This window comes from Crocuta crocuta, unplaced genomic scaffold (genome assembly GCF_008692635.1).
Source record: "Crocuta crocuta isolate KB4526 unplaced genomic scaffold, BGI_CrCroc_1.0 scaffold25, whole genome shotgun sequence".
NCBI classification, from domain to species: domain Eukaryota; kingdom Metazoa; phylum Chordata; class Mammalia; order Carnivora; family Hyaenidae; genus Crocuta; species Crocuta crocuta.
In genome coordinates this window covers 20,411,768-20,426,842 of record NW_027532015.1, presented here as the reverse complement: position 1 = coordinate 20,426,842, position 15,075 = coordinate 20,411,768, and the positions used below count along the sequence as shown (strand labels likewise).

At 39.4% G+C, this 15,075-nt stretch overlaps 1 protein-coding gene across 4 annotated transcripts in view; it reads left to right on the top strand.

The window, feature by feature from the left end:
- The window catches only part of L3MBTL3 (L3MBTL histone methyl-lysine binding protein 3), a 120,103-nt gene that overhangs the window by 41,133 nt on the left and 63,895 nt on the right, over positions 1 to 15,075 (top strand). For all 4 annotated transcript variants that reach the window (XM_077776092.1, XM_077776093.1, XM_077776090.1 and 1 more), the window contains 3 exons: positions 2,043 to 2,178; positions 4,492 to 4,583; positions 7,099 to 7,250. In XM_077776092.1, coding sequence (XP_077632218.1) covers positions 2,043 to 2,178; positions 4,492 to 4,583; positions 7,099 to 7,250 — 380 coding nt within the window. The remainder of the gene's footprint in view (positions 1 to 2,042; positions 2,179 to 4,491; positions 4,584 to 7,098; positions 7,251 to 15,075) is intronic.

Genomic DNA, 15,075 nt, shown 5'->3' with positions numbered 1-15,075 from the left:
AGCAGAGGAGCCACGGTATAGGATGAGTCATCCACGTGCGTGACGGAACCACTCAGGATGGAGAGGAAGAGAGTAAGCCAGGGCTTCGTGTCTGATGAGGGAAGAAGGGATGTGGGGAAGACAGCATGTGGGATGGTAAGGACAAGGTGGAGCAGCCACATTTCAAGGTGCTCGGAGGAGCAAGGACCCAGGAGTGTGGTGCGGCCAGAGGTAGTAACCCCTTCTGGGTCTCTGAGGGAGGGAGGCGGAGAAGGAGCAGTCTCCACCCGAGGGAGGTCTTGACAGGGGTGTCACGTATGCCTTTGAACAAGGGGGCTGAGGGTATAGGAGATTGTGTACCAAACCACAGGGTTCCAGAGAGGACAAGACACAGGGGAGGAGAGATTGTAGGGCCAGGAGGGAGAGGCTGACTCGAGAGGTGAACCTCAGAGCAGTCTAACCCCGAGGGACTAGAGGGGTAAGTCAGTCAGGGAGCTTGGGCATTGACCAGAGACAGCCGTGTGTGAGGCAGAGTAGCTTGGCGTAGCTCCGGGGTTGAGGAGAAGTGCCGCCGCTGAGCTCCTTCTGTGTACTTGCCTGGAACACTGCCTTGACTCTGGAGGGACTCTAGTCTCTCTGGGGGAAGTCTGCTCACTCGTAAATCTTACATATGTAACGTATCAAGACATTCCAATTGAAAAATTACTAACATATGAGATAAACTATAAAGAGCCCATCATTCCCTTTCGGCCTCTCCCTTCTCACTCCCACTTCTCAGAATAAATCACTGTTAATATTTTGGCATATATTCCCAGACTTTTTATTACTGTGAATTAACATTTATGTGTATGTGTAAACGTGTACATAAATGTGCATGTATAAAGACAGCGCGTGTACATATGTGTGCACATGTGCGCATGCAAGTGGGGGAGGAGCAGAGAGAGAGAGAGAGGCAGAGAATCCCAAGCAGCATCTACACTGTCAGCGCAGAGCCTGACTTGGGTCTTGAACTCAGAAACCTATGAGATCATGTACCTGAGTCAAAATCAAGAGTCTGATGCTTAACTGAATGAGCCACCCATGTGCCTCACCACTTGAATTTTAACAGTATTTCAGAGAACTTACCATGAACTTAAATACACAGCTGCCTTATTATTTGGGGATTGTTAACTGACCTGGTTCTTTGTTCTAGTCTCAAGCTTCTCATTCTGGCTTCTCCAGGGAGGCTGCTCCCGGAGTGTTGAGAGGTCTGGTGTGTTCTGTGGTTCCACTTGAATGCATCTGCTGTGCTAGTAGGAAGTAGATTGAGAGGCTAAAACTTCCCTCTAAGAGCCCAAGGCAGAGCGTGACCCAGCTGAGGCCTCATAAACCCATGTGACCTTTTAACTCAGAACTTCCTCAAGAGGGACCCTGTAGTCAGATGTATGGCCTCAGCATTCAGCATGTGTTCTGTAGAGTGGGTTCTTACTGGCATTCCAGGGAACCTGTGAATTAAGGAAGGCTTTTGTTTTTCTTTCTCCCAACCCAGCTGCTGGTGGAGAGGAGAATCTGTTGATGTCCCTCTGTGTACCGGCTTTGGTCTGGCTGGATATGTCTGTCTGCCGAGCTTTATAAAAGATAGGTGCCAGCATTCACACGGTGTACAGTAGGGTGCCCACCCCGGGACTCTGCCGGAGCTGTGCTGCCGTGCTGGGCTGGCTCCTTCCCGGCTGGCTCTCCTTGGTGACTTGTGCTGGTACAATACCAAGAGTGGAGAGAGGACACATACCTGAGGGAAAAATCATTCTTCGCCCAGTAGTCGTGTGCTCCTAACACAACCAGGAATGAAGCCAAAGCAGTGCAGCTCGGTTCTTCCCAATGCATTGCCTGTGCCTTTAGAGTTTGCCAGTTTGTTCACTGGATTTTGTGGCTATTAATGAGGGTACTTTGATTAACGTAGGCTGTGCCGTACTTGATATCTATGTTTACTTTATTTTGTAAATGAATTTTGTACACACATATTCTGGGTATTTGGGGGAAGGGTTGTTTGTTTTTTAGTCAGTACTCATGCTTCCCTATTTCAGGTGTGTGGATACCGGATAAAACTGCACTTTGATGGATATTCTGATTGCTATGACTTCTGGGTAAATGCAGACGCTCTTGATATTCACCCGGTTGGGTGGTGTGAGAAAACTGGCCACAAACTCCATCCTCCAAAAGGTGGTGTCACTTTTTTGGTTCATACTTTAAATTCTGTACAAACTTTTTTCTTATGTGGTGATTTGGAATCTTTAAGAATTCAGACTTTATTAAGATGCAGATAGGCCCAAATTCAAGTTCATCATTTATGAAAAAAAAAAAACAAAAAAAAACGTGTTCATTAGAGTGAAAGGAATGTAAAAAGCAAAATCCTACTTAAGAGAATGAACTGTGTCCATGTATTTATTTGTATACAAAATAATATTTGATTGATATGTATTTTGAGTATAAGTTCTAGTTACCAATTTTTTTTTTCATATAGTCCCATTCCCCTCTCCCCCCTCTCCCCCCCCACATACAATTGATCCTTGAATAACACAGGATTAGGGATGCCAACCCCAAGCACAGTTGAAAATCCATGGGTAACTTTTGACTTACTAAAAACTTAATTGTTAAAAGACTACTGTTGCCCAGGAGCTTTCCTGGTGTAACAGAGTCAGTTAACGTATGTTTTATATGTTACATACAATCTACACTGTATTCTTAGAATAAAGTAAGCTAGGGAAAAGGGAATGTTATCAAGAACATTCTAAAGATGAGTAAGTGGACCTGTACTATGCAAACCTGTGTTGTTTAGAGTCAAATATGTATATATATATGCATCCTTGAAAAAACAGATTTGAAAACTTTGTTCTAACATGTTTACACGACCGAATTTATCTACTGATATTTCATTATATACAGAATCTTGAGAAATTATGAATTGAATTTAAGGATCAGACATTTAGGAGAATATAGTGCTAAAAGTTGATTTAGGTGGGGATTGAACTCATAGTAGTTACATTTTAATTGTTGAGTTCTTTATATTACAGTCTGCCTGTGATTTTGCCTGTTTTGTGTTTACATAAAGATCCAAGAATAACTGATAGCATCTTTTTCAGTCCATCCCTAATGTATTTTTTTTAATATTTTAATTTATTTCTAGGAGAGAGAGAGAGAGAGACAGCATGAGCAGGGGAGGGTCAGAGAGAGAGGGAGACACAGACTCTGAAATAGGCTTCAGGCTCCGAGCTGGCAGTCAGCACAGAGCCCGATGCAGGGCTCGAACCCACGAACTGCGAGATCATGATCTAAGCGAAAGTCGGACGCTCAACCGACTAAGCCACCCAGGCGCCCCCATCCCTAATGTATTTAATAGCATCTTATTTCCTTCCTTTTCAAGGATTACATTTGGTATTTTATTTTTAATGTTTATTTATTTTTGAGAGACTGAGAGAGAGGCGGGACAGAGAGGGGGAGACACAGAATCCGAAGCAGGCTCCAAGCTCAGAGCTGTCAGCACAGAGCCTGATGCAGGGCTTGAACTCACAAACTGTGAGATCATGACCTGAGCCGAAGTCGGATGCTTAACCGACTAAGCCACCTGGGCACCCATACGTTTGATATTGTTTACTTGATGTCAAAGATCCAGGTGACCTGTTTCATATTTTTGGCCTGTCTCAGAGCTATTACTTTTTTAATGGACTAGCCATCCTTTGGTTTTAAGTGAAAAATTAATGTCAGACTAGCATTTTCAGATGGCTGAGGGAAAAATGAGGGCAAAAAAGAAAATCTGCAAGCCTTTATATAAATTGATCTCTTATATATGGTACATTATCAGCTATTCTTTTCATGTTGCCTTCTGGACTGTAACGGAAGGAGAAGGGAGCACGCGAGCAGATAAAATAAAATGCTCAATTTCCTTTTTAAAGGAAATGTTGGCTTTAACAGCATTAAATGTGAAATTGTGAGCATTAAGGCAAGGACATTTCCATTATTGTAATTTGCCAGCATGCTTACTTCATAAATCTTGAATCATCATTTTTGTGATAGACTAAAAAGATGTTATCTCTTTTATTACTGTTTTCTCCAGCTTCCCACTTATTTCTACAAGTTAGTCTCCCAAAATAGAATAGGTGAGGGAAAAATAAAGATTTTGACTCTTCCAGCCCACTAGTCTACTGCTGAGGAGTTTTGCCTAAATACTGATAGAAACAGCCTGGCATTAAGAAGAAGTGCATCTGAGTCTGATACATATTTGCTTCCTTTTCCCTTTTCTTTGTATCCACTATCATTCATTCAGAATTGAAAGTATAATACCATTTGTTGGAAAGAAACACAGCTGATGTAAGGGGAGAAAAATCCATAGTATGAATTATAAGTTAAATTTTGTCTGTTTAAAAAATTGATTATTTGATTCCAGCATGTTGGAGTTGTAGGTAAAAGTGGGAATGGGAAATTAAGTGTGAAGTATTTCGATATTTTACTAAATCTGTATATATGTGCTTGCCCAAGGTTATAAAGAAGAAGAATTTAATTGGCAGACCTATCTGAAGACCTGCAAAGCACAGGCTGCTCCCAAGTCATTATTTGAAAATCAGAATATAGTAAGTACATCCAAAATACTTTGCGTTTTGAAGGAAGTGACTTTTGAGTGTTTCATAGGATAAAGTAAAAGTGATAACAGGAGACTATAATACATTTTATTTCTTCGGTAAATAGAGCACTGTTCATTAAACTTTAAAATTAGCTTAAAATTGTCATGAATAAACGTTTTATAGGCATATCATGGTTGTTGTATTTTATTGAATGGTAGAAACCCAAGTGTAATTTACAGTAAAAGTGCACAAAAAAAATGAAATGGACTGGGATATTTTACTGTTAGTGTTTCTTGTTTAGAGTACTTTTCACATAGGAGTCACATAGTAGATGAATGTAGCCCAGTTCGGATTTGCTGCCGGGGAGGAGGATTTACCTTCACCTTAGCTTGTGGCTTTATTTTGCCGATAACAGAAGCTAAGTCTGAATGTGTATGTATCTCCTACTTTTTTGTCCTGTATTCCCACTTTCCATTGCGTGTACCCTGTTGCACCCCTGAAGAGGCCCAGTCATGTTCCGGTCTTCCCCCTCGTCCAAGGTTTGATCTAATTAGAATTAACAGAGAGCAAGCAGGTGGAAAGCCAAAATATTCTCTTTTATAACAGAGAAGGGCTCAGTTGGAGGACCTGCATGGCGTCGTCTACTGACGAATGAGCTTCTTGATTCTGAAACCTAGAATTAATGAGATGTGCTGGCCCTTCCACCCCATCACCCAGGCCCAGGAGCCCTAGCGCATGCGGGCCCTGTATTCCTGCAGGCCCAGAGCGTGCCCCCAGAGCAGCACAGGGACGCCACATGCCCTCCAGGCCAGCTTACCCTTAGGAGTACAGCCAGTTCCTCCTTTCACATTCACCAGTCAGGTAACAGCGAGTCAGAGTACAGAAAGAGACCATCGTGTGTCAATAATGGGATTCTTTCCAAATGGAAATGAGTATCAGGAGTGGGCAAAACCATCTCATCCACTCCAGATACCTTCCATTTGGGAAATGATTTTAACCAGTTGTTTTGAGCATCAGATTACTGGCTAAAAGATTCTCTGATCAAATTAAACATAAACCAGGTTGAATTAGAGACCTGAAGGTATGTGTTTGTGCGTGCGTGCGTGCGTGCGTGCGTGTGTGTGTGTGTGTATGTTTATTTAGGTAACTAATAGAGCTAATGAGCCAGGTTATTATTTTAAAATCTCTTAATTGAGAGGAAAGCTTAATTACTGAAATGTAAATACTCCATTGTCAGTAGCTATTCTCTATCAAGACAAGGGAGGAAGGGCAGTTAGGTGGAAAACTCAGTGGCCCACTCCCAAGTTTCCTAATCCCTTTCTGGATCGCTGATGTTGAGTTCAGTCAGGGATGTGATTAACGGCCTTGAACCGTCATCTTAAATTCTGTGCCTTGCTAGACACAGCTTAATCTTGGACTCTGTGTTTGGTATCCAAGAAGCAATTAATTTTTCTATTTCTAGGTTTTTCTACCTCAGAATATTTGAATATTTGTGGTCAGAACCCTGGTAAAAAATTTCAGGACTAAAATGTATTGTCATAGTATCTGTGCAGTGTTAACACCCAATCCATCTATTCATATAGGACGTATGCTAACATTTTCAGTACGTGGCTGTCTACATTTTTGTAATGATAGCTGTATAATTATAGTAAAATGAGAGATAACATCTGTTTTGCTTAAAGTAATTAGAATAGTATCTGTATACTTAAGTCCGGACAGAGCTTTTTTTTAAGAGGGATAGAAATAACACTCGTGTGTTTTGATTGGCATAACTGATCCAAGTACATTTTTCTGAGTTCAGATAGATTTCCTCACACGAGATTCTAAGGAATGCTTACATTTTACTGCACCTCAAGTACTAAATCTTACCGAGCTATTATTGTCTTACTTTCATGTCCCAGTTGGCTGATAATGTTTGGCTTTCCTTATATTGCAGTTTTCGAATGGCTGTATGTATACAGCCAGCTCTTTTGGTCCTGTTGTGAGTAATATCTGTAGTGTGAGGTAAAAGTTGTAATAATTTGCAGCCTCTCATGGATGAAGATGACCTACTTTCAGTAGAGTACTCTTGAGAGAGCATTTCACAGATGGGAGTGAACTTGTACTGACTCATAGACATTTTTAGCTTGATGAAGTGCATATTTTGCGCGAAACAATTTTCATTGTGAAGTCTGTAATCAAGAACAAGAAAAACAAAAAGTGAACTAAATGGCGAATAAAACTTGCCTAACTAGTATAGTTGTCTAACTGCAGTGCCAAAACACATATTAAAATTAAGTAAACTCTGTGAGGTTGTGGGTGTCTCCGTCTTGGAGTCCAAATAGTTATTCGGATGTACCAATGGGGCATTTTTTTTCTCTTGCTGCTTGTTGGAAAGCGACCCTGGTGTAAAACTGGTACATGCTCCTTAAATTATGTGAACATAGCTGATGGATGCCAGGCCCTCAAGCAGGAGGTGTAGGGAGGGCGCAGATCTTGCTATTAAGTGTGTGCTTATCTCTAATTAAATCTGCACGTTTCGTAGACCGTGATCCCATCAGGCTTTCGAGTTGGAATGAAGCTTGAAGCTGTAGACAAAAAGAATCCTGCGTTCATCTGTGTTGCTACGGTGACAGACATGGTGGACAATCGTTTCCTGGTGCATTTTGACAACTGGGATGAGAGCTATGACTATTGGTGAGACTTTGACCATGGCTGGGTGCTTTGGGTCGTGTCAACCTGGTACATGGTTGGAAAACAAAGATAATGCAGAGCTTATAACAAAGAAGAGCAGTGCTCCATCCCAGCCTTTCACATTTCAGATTTTTAACTCCTTACCTATTTCACATGGCATATATTTCTAAATAGTGGCCTTCAGTTTAACTTTGTGCCTTGTATTTTCACTCAACTTCCTGCTGCAGAAGTACAGTGTACCTTCCTCCCAATGCATGTTCCCGTGCCAGTGCCCACAGGTGTATACCTCTCCCCCTTCCTGGGTGTCATCTATCATTTTCTGACAAGACATTTTAATTTTCCTTCATAGTTTTATTCCCAGTAGCAATTTTAACTATTTATAATTGCCGAATACAACTGTATTGATTGATAATATTGTTTTTAATCCTTAGAGTTTTGGGATATACTACATTAAGTAATAGAAGCAGTATATTATAAAATTATATAACTATAATTAAAATACAGGCATCATGTTTTGATTAAGCAGTTGAAATAATGATTCCCATTTCTAATCCATGTTGACTGATCATTACATTCAGTTACCTGGTGAAAGGCATTTCCGAAGTGCTTAATTCCTTCCTAGAACACTGGCGATGAGCAGTGACAGCTATCTTTATAAAATATGGCTAATGTTACAGTTTCAAGCAAATATTAATTTATATAGGTATTGCTACATTTTAGGGGAGCTTGTTTCCTAACCTTACTTTTTAGTATGCTATGTTTAAAAATCGAGTAGAGCCATCAATAATTTCCATTACCCCTCAGATTGGATTCTTAGATATTCATCTGTCTTCCTTAAATTGTTTTAAAAAGGAGAGGCATTGAAAGCCATTTGCCATTCATATTTTTAAAATGCTTTTTATTATGCATTATACATGCTTTTTACAGAATTTTTTTAAGTGTAGACAAGTAGTTTCATGATTACACCACACAGACTCAAGTAAGTACTTCTGAACATTTTGGTGTGTTTTTCCTTAGCTTTCTTCTGCAAAGCATAATCTCCCCATAAAATGTCTTTCTATTCAGTTTGCAGTAAACATTTTTATTGAAATATAGACCATTTCAAGCATGGACAAAGGTAGAATAAAAAAATGTAGAGTAATAGTGACCCACCTACACCCATTATACCACACTAACAGTTATCAATTTAAAATTCACTCTTGTTTTCTCTGTATTCCTTCTCCTGAAATCCTAACTCCAAGGTTGTTTTGAAGCAAACTTCAGACATCATAGCATTTCATCTGTGTTATGTTTCAGTATGTAACTTTTAAAGATAGAGATTCCTTTTCTTCAAATACGTAATATTATAAATGCCATAATGTTACTAAATACTTAAACATTCTTCCCGGTTGTCTTAGTTGTGTGTGTGTGTGTGTGTGTGTGTGTGTGTGTGTGTGTATGTGTATTTTGAGGATGAGGTTTGATAGTTTTAGGTCCAAATAAGGTATACACTTTGTGATTGATTTGATGTTTCTCTTGATCTCTTTTAATAGATTCCTGTTCCTCTCTGTCTCTTCCCTTTGTAACTTTTATTGAAGAAACCAGGTCATTTGTCCTGTTGCATCTCCTACAGTCTGGATTTGCTAATTGAATTCTTGTATTGCTTACCATGTTCATCTGTTCCTCATAACTTCTTTTGTAATGTTCATTTTTGAGAGACAGAGAGAGCAAGAGCGAGGAGGGGCAGAGAGAAAGGGAGACAGAATCTGAAGCAGGCTCTAAGCTCTGAGCTGTCAGCACAGAGCCTGATGCAAGGCTTGAACCCATAAACCGCGAGATCATGACCTGAGCCAAAGCCGGATGCTTAGCCAACTGAGCCACCCAGACACCTCTGTTCCTCATAGTTCTTATTGGTGGTTTTTGTGTCACTCAAGATTATCTGTACCTAACTTGAATGAGCAAATGGATGAAAAAGCTTTACATTTAGTAACACTATAAATCTGTTCTGGGGTCAAGTGCGTTTCTCCTCTCCTGTGTTTGATGTGCTGTGAGGATAGCAGTCTCAGAGCGATGACCAGATTCGATACTTTCATTAATAAGTAGTACTTCAGCGGCTCCTGGCTGGCTCAGTTGGATGAGCTTGCGACTTTCTCAGGGTTATGAGTTTGAGCCCCACTCTGGATGTAGAGATTACTTAAATAAACAATTATTTAAAAAAGACAGTGATACTTTAAAGCAATTTCTAGAATTTGTTAAAATGACCACTTTTTATTCTTAAAGTTCTGATTCATTTAGGGAGCTTTTTATTTTTTAGCTTTTGTTTGACTTAAACAAAATGGGTAAATGTTAGTGTGTTATTTTTGTGGTCTTATTTTGCGGTATTAGAGAGTTTTAAAAGTGTAAGTCGTTTATTTGACATGAGATGTGTGTCTTTTAAAAAACATTCTTCTAGAAAAAAGTAATGAAAAGCCTAGAAGACTTTGTCACATTCATTTTTCCTTGATGCCAAATGCTTAGGGAATAGGAAAGATCCCGGGTTCTTTTTTTAGAAAGAACAGAGAAAAAAGTTGATCTCTTTTAGCACTGATTTTTATACTTTTATGAGCACAAACTAATTATTTTTAGGATGAAATGTACTTTGAGGAATTACTTATACTATTAACATGAAACCATGTTTTGTTAATTGTCAGAAGAAGAGAACAGCATGTTCTCGTCTCAATACCCAATTAAGGCACATTGCAAATTGCTAAAGTCCACTGGAATTTCTCCAGCTTTATTAAATATTATATTCTTTGATCTTCAAATTTTGGAATGGTTTTTATCTGCATAAATTACTTGCTTAGGTATGTAATTGAGGTTACAAATCGGATTGCTTTCCAAATTTAAAATAGTTTGGAAGTGAGATTTTTTTCCCTTTGAAGTTTCTTTCTTTATTTTGAGAGAGCAAGAGAGAGAGAGTAGTGGAGGGGCAGAGAGAAAGGAAGACAGAGAATCCCAAGTAGGCTCGAGTTCAGAGCCTGATGTGGGATATTAACTCACGGACCGCAAGATCGCGACCTAAGCCAAAATTCAAAAGTCAGATGCTTAACAGACCAAGCCACCCAGGTGCCCCTTTTCTTTTTAGAAGTGTATTTATTTATATTTTTTCCCCTTTGAATTGGATAGTGATCTTACCTCTTTTTTACCTTAGTGGGATATTGAAAACATATATAGTTGACCCTTGAACAGTGTGCAGGGTAGGAGTCCTCACCCTGAGTGCAATTGGAAATTTGTGTATAAGTTTTGACCTTTCCAAAACTTAACAACCTACTCTGGACTGGAAGCCTTAGTAATAACATAACCAGTTGATATTCTGTTATTGTAAGAATATATTCTTACAATAAAGTAAGCTAGAGAAAAGAAAATGTTATTAAGAAAATCATAAGGAAGAGAAAACACATTTATAGTAGTGTACTGTATTGAAAAAAAAATCCACACATCATTGAACCCATGGGACTCAAACACCCATTTGTTCAAGGGGCAACTGTGTAAGTCTGGGTACCTTTGTGGCGATACATGTTTAGTTGCAATAAAACATTGTTTCCCTCCATAGAGGAAAACTGAAAATTAATGCAGGGTTAAAGTCATTTTTTTTAGTAAAAAGAAAATAATATATCTTAAAATAAAATTTCCTTTACCTGTAGGTTTCCTTTGTTACTGGTAATGGCTAACTGCTTAATTGTATCCCCTTGACAGTCATTAGACTTCTTAATAATCCTAAGTATCTCAGAGTAGAACTATAGAGGACCTGAAAGATGGGGAGGAAAGCAGCCACGGCGGTGAAGATGTGACTGTGTGTAGGCTGTTCTCCACACTGTCCCTGCCCGAGGACTGGACTCCACACAGAGCACACTATGTGAAGGGGCACCCCTCTCTTCCCCTGGGTGCTAGCAAGGAGCTTACCTTGGAGAATTCGTATTTGCATGTGATCTTGTCTTTTGGGAATTGGGAAGGCATGGCAGGACTTAGCAGGTTAGTGAGCGGAAAAGCTGTCACAACTCTCCCTGAATTTCAGTCTGGTGTCCCAGTGAGGCAGGGCAAAAAAATCAACAAGTAGATCAGCGAAAAAGAGAAGCACTAAGTTACCAAATTGGAACAAACATGGGGCTCGGGCCCTTTTCCTTATGGTCTCCAGGTGTACTCCAAACTTCAGTTTAATCTTAGAGATGGAGTCGAGAGTAATAGCAATATTCTGTGTCTGCTCAAAGTGATGTTGAAAAGTTTTGCAGCATGTTGTCAATTTCTTTTTTTTATACTTTAAAATTTTAGTTTATTTATTTTGAGAGAGAGAAAGAGAGAGAGCAGGGGAGGCACAAGAGAGAGACGGAGAGAGAGAATCCCAAGTAGGCTCCATGTTGTCAGTGCAGAGCCCGATGCAGGTCTTGATCCCACTAACTGTGGTATCATGACCTGAGCCAAAATCAAGAGTCAGAATCTTAACACACTGAGCCACCCAGGCGCCCCCGTTGTCAATTTCTGAGAGCGGTGTCAAAGTTGACAGATTTGTCATCATTGGGGAAGCATGGGTTGGTGGAGGTAATGAGTTACAGAGAGGAAAGGAACCTAGGTAACTCTACACTTCTGCCCTGAGGGGCTCAGGGTCTGAGGGGTAGAAGTACAAACAGCACTGTCTAGGCTGCAGGGCAAGTGGTTTGTGCTTAGTTATTAGAACCAACCACTTCTTGTCTAAGGGGGGCACGTGGTGGAAGGACTGACTGACTCACTGGAAGGTTCTTAAGGAAGGCTTACTGGAAGATGTGGGGTTTGAGCTGGACCATAAAGGATGATAGGAATCGGTACTTAGATGTTGAGATGGAATATTCCTGGCCAAGGTAAGTATTTGGTTGTGTTTAGGCCCCAAGGGAACTTAAGGTGTGTTTAGGGAATGGCATCCAGTCTGCTTGAGTAAGTGACTTTGCAGAATGTGGAAGAGATGACTGTAGGGACCTCAGGCAGAGAGGTTTGGCCTTGAAGGTGAAAATTGATTATTGCTTGGGGGGCGGGGGGGGGAACAGTCAACAGTCAGAGCAGGGTATCCTGCACAAAGAGAGTTTTGAACTTGGTTTTCAGGCTGAAGAAATGAGGCCACCTTGAGGGAGATACCTGAGACTGTGGGTAATTGGGGATACCTCGTCCTGTAAGAGGGGCTGACCTGGGGGAGAAATGAGCTCCCTTCCCTCTCAGCTTGGAGACAATGAATACATGACAGGAGAATTTGAGAGCAGGATAATGAGGTGGCATCTCCTTTATCTTTTCCAAGGAGTCCATGTGTTAGTGAAAAATCAGGTTTTAAGCTTGTAGCAAATTAATAGTACTAAGACCAGCTTGTGTGGGGAATGGGATTGGAAATGAATTAAGGATGAAAGGAAGAGCCAGACAACTCAGCCTGGTGAGATTTGGGGTTTAGTAGTGAAACACAGAGTAATGGAGACTCCTAAGAGTTAGCATATTGGAGCCAGGAAACTGTTCCTGGGAAATAAGTTGACAGTCATGTCCTGGATTTAGCAAGGCCCAGTGTCCTGTATTTCTTCAAAGAATCGAAACCATTATGGCTTGAAAGGAGGACTTGGATCTTTTCCTGAAGGAAGCATCTTGAACTGTTCTTCTTTGACTCACTGCCTAGATTTGTGGAACCCAGCGTGTGTGCATTTTGTTCAGCTTTTGGATGAGATTTGATAAAACCAGGATCTCTTTCTTTTCACCTGGAGAGCTTGGAAAAATCACTTATCCTCTTTATCTTTCCACTAAGTGAAGATATCTTAGCATCTGCTCACTTCATCCTTACAATAAACATGGGCTTTTCATGATTTATTTCTTTGGTTTCTGACCTTTTCAAAGTCCGCCAGTCTAGGTCTGATTGGCTCTTCGCAGCCTTCATGAATAGTTTGCACTTACTTGTGAAGTGGACTTAAAAAAATGTTTGATAGGGACTTCTTTGATGACATATGTGAAAACCCAAAAGAAAGAAAAGAGGGTACAGTGACCGACAGTTTACCAAACTTTACACCATTAGTAGTTCTTCTATAATTACAATCCTTTCTGGTTACATTTCTGTTTTTGAACACTAGATGGGACTAAGAGATGACTTGTTTTATGTATTGGTAGCAGAAAGGATTTCACAGCCTTCCAACTTTATTCTAAATGAAGTGTTGTTGGCTGATTGACAGAGTACAATAGATGAAAACAGGGCTATTTCTATTATCTCTGTTGAGATGGCTTCCTGTTTATTTTAGATGGTGACTTTGGTCAGTATTTAGGCAACATTAAAATCTTACATAAGATTTAAGTAGTACAGGAACGTGTGGCCAAAATATACCACAGTATTTTCCTAAATTGCAATTCATAGAGGAATACAATACCATCAAAAGAATTAGTAATGTCAGCCTGTTCTTACTTTAAGCACCATGAGCCCAGCAGGTAATTATAAAAACTGTTTGATAGCTGTATTAGACTTGGAAGAAAAAAATTAGAAATGGCGTATGGTTTTTTTTTAATTATTTTTAATGAGCCCTATGTGAATTAACACCTTTCTCTAAAAGAACAATAATCTCTCTGAAATTTATGCAATACATGATCAGTAATAATCTGTCATCAAACGATTGTTTCAGAAAAGAGTAGAATAGTTGGAAATAGAGCTTTATAGTCTTGTTTATACAATTTATAACAGACTACTTTTGTTTCATTTCATTTCATTTCATTTCATTTCATTTCATTTCATTTCATTTCATTTCATTTCCAGTATAGTTAACATACAATGTTATATTAGTTTCAGGTGTATAATATAGTGATTCAGCAGTTCTACACATTACTCGATGCTCATCGTGACATGTGTGTCCCTAATCCTTTACACCTATTTCACCCATTTCCTCACCAACCTCCCCCCTGGTAACCAACAATCAGGTTGTTCTTTATAGTTAAGAGTCTGTTTTGGGGTTCATCTCTTTCTTCCTCCCTTTGTTTTGTTTCTTAAGTTCAACATTGGAATGAAATCATATGGTATTTGTCTTTCTCTGACTCACTTTGCTTAACATTATACTCTCTAGATCCATCCGTATTGTTATATATTGCAAGATTACATTCTTCTTTATGGCCAAGTAATATTCCTTTGTGTATCATGGAATATCTTTTTTATCCATTCATCTGTTGATGGACATTTGGGCTGCATCCATAATTTCGCTATTGTAAATAATGCTGCAATAAACATAAGGGTGGATATATCCTTGCAAATTATTGTTTTTATATTCTATGGGTAAATACCCAGTAGTATGATGATTGGATTATTTCTTAATTTTTTGAGGAACTTCCATACTGTTTTCCAAAGTGGCTATACCAGTTTGCATGCCCACAACAGAATGAATTTTAAGAAATTATATATTAGAATATATTTTATGAAAATGTCTCACTGTAAGAAATGTACCACTTGCTGTATGAATTTGGCATTGACATCGCAGTGCTTGTTTTCCTTTTACATTTCTAAACTAATGACCTCCACATACACACGTAATCCTAACACATATTAAGAAAATAGTGTGGGGAAGGATGGTAGGAGAGAACAAGTGAATAAAGGAAGAGAAAAGAAACCTTCATAAATATTTAAAGGTATTTTTCACTGAAGTAATTCTGAGAAAAATCAACATTAAATTGGGGCTGTATCAACTCACTTGTTACTGTTCAGGGCTACTAATATGAAAGTTGGTTTGAGAAGAAGTAACTATATCCCATTCACCTAGAGCATTTTCTAGAATGTTCACTGTTTTTCACTAGTCCTAAGATGTTTTTTATTCACCAGAAACTCTAACCACTGTGTTGC